General features: G+C 53.4%; 1 protein-coding gene across 1 annotated transcript in view; it reads right to left on the bottom strand.

Annotated features, from left to right (window-relative positions):
* Positions 1 to 69: 69 nt before the first annotated feature.
* Positions 70 to 1,007, bottom strand: part of LOC107575781 (SPRY domain-containing SOCS box protein 2) — a 2,580-nt gene continuing 1,642 nt past the window's right edge. The window contains exon 2 of the mRNA XM_016262109.1: positions 70 to 810. Coding sequence (XP_016117595.1) covers positions 70 to 810 — 741 coding nt within the window. The remainder of the gene's footprint in view (positions 811 to 1,007) is intronic.

Here is a 1,007-nt window from a genome sequence, read left to right as displayed (position 1 = left end):
CTTCACTGTTTTTAATTATTTGTAATCATTTCTCAAATATGATCAAATAATTTTTTTTGTGATGTGACATCATGGTGTCGGACATGTGATGATGTCACACTCACGTGTCGTGCCACACAGGTAGCGTATGCAGATTTGAGCTCCTCCCCAAACGCAGCTGACCGCAGGGAAAAGCTCCGCCCCTTTGGGGAGGTCCTGGAAGGCCACGCCCAGATAGCAGTCGTCCACCGCGTATCCCAGCGTCCCCGCGTCTGCGTCCACCACCACTAACACACGATCTGGAACACTTAAGACACCCCTGGCTCCGCCCCCAGGGTACCGCCTCCCCGCTCTCCCATCATGCCAAAGCTGATTGGTCGAGAGATCCCAGCCCCAGGAACACGAGTCTCCGCCTATTAACGCCGTGTAGCCCGAGGCCTGAAGGGTGCATTTGTGTGTGGACACACCCAGTAGGGCGTGGCTTCCTCTCTGTTGCCCCTCCCACAGCACCTCCCATATATGGAGCCCCATCGCCGTGCCGACCGCGCCACGGACCGCATCACTGCTCTGCTCCACACGGGCGCGAGAGACACGCCCACCCGACGGGCACACCTTCAGATTAGGCGACAGGTAGGTGGGGCTCCACTGCGACCGCGGGTTTCCAGGGGCGACGGGGGGCGTGTCTAAAAGCACCGCCAGGCGGATGGGCGGGGCTACAGAAAACGGACAGAATGCTGATCGGGATTTATGGTGTTGTTTAGGACCGCCGTCCTTCAGCAAGCAGCACAGTGTGAGCCCCATCCAATCAGATCGCAGGATAACATCAACTTCCTGTTCAAAGACAAAACCACCCTCGGGTCACCATACTACCACATTACTCAAACTACAGTAGTGTTTAAAGCAGTATTACAAAGTCGATTATTTTAATATCCCACTATAGTATTAACTGAACTTAAAGGAATAGTTCACCCAAAAATTCAGACAATCTTCTGGAAGGAAGAAAGTCAGGTTTGGAACATAAATGTGTC

This window comes from Sinocyclocheilus grahami, unplaced genomic scaffold (genome assembly GCF_001515645.1).
Source record: "Sinocyclocheilus grahami isolate Dianchi unplaced genomic scaffold, SAMN03320097.WGS_v1.1 scaffold2884.1, whole genome shotgun sequence".
Taxonomy (NCBI): Eukaryota; Metazoa; Chordata; class Actinopteri; order Cypriniformes; family Cyprinidae; genus Sinocyclocheilus; species Sinocyclocheilus grahami.
Note: the sequence above shows the minus strand (reverse complement) of the source record. Positions and strands in the feature narration are given on the sequence as shown.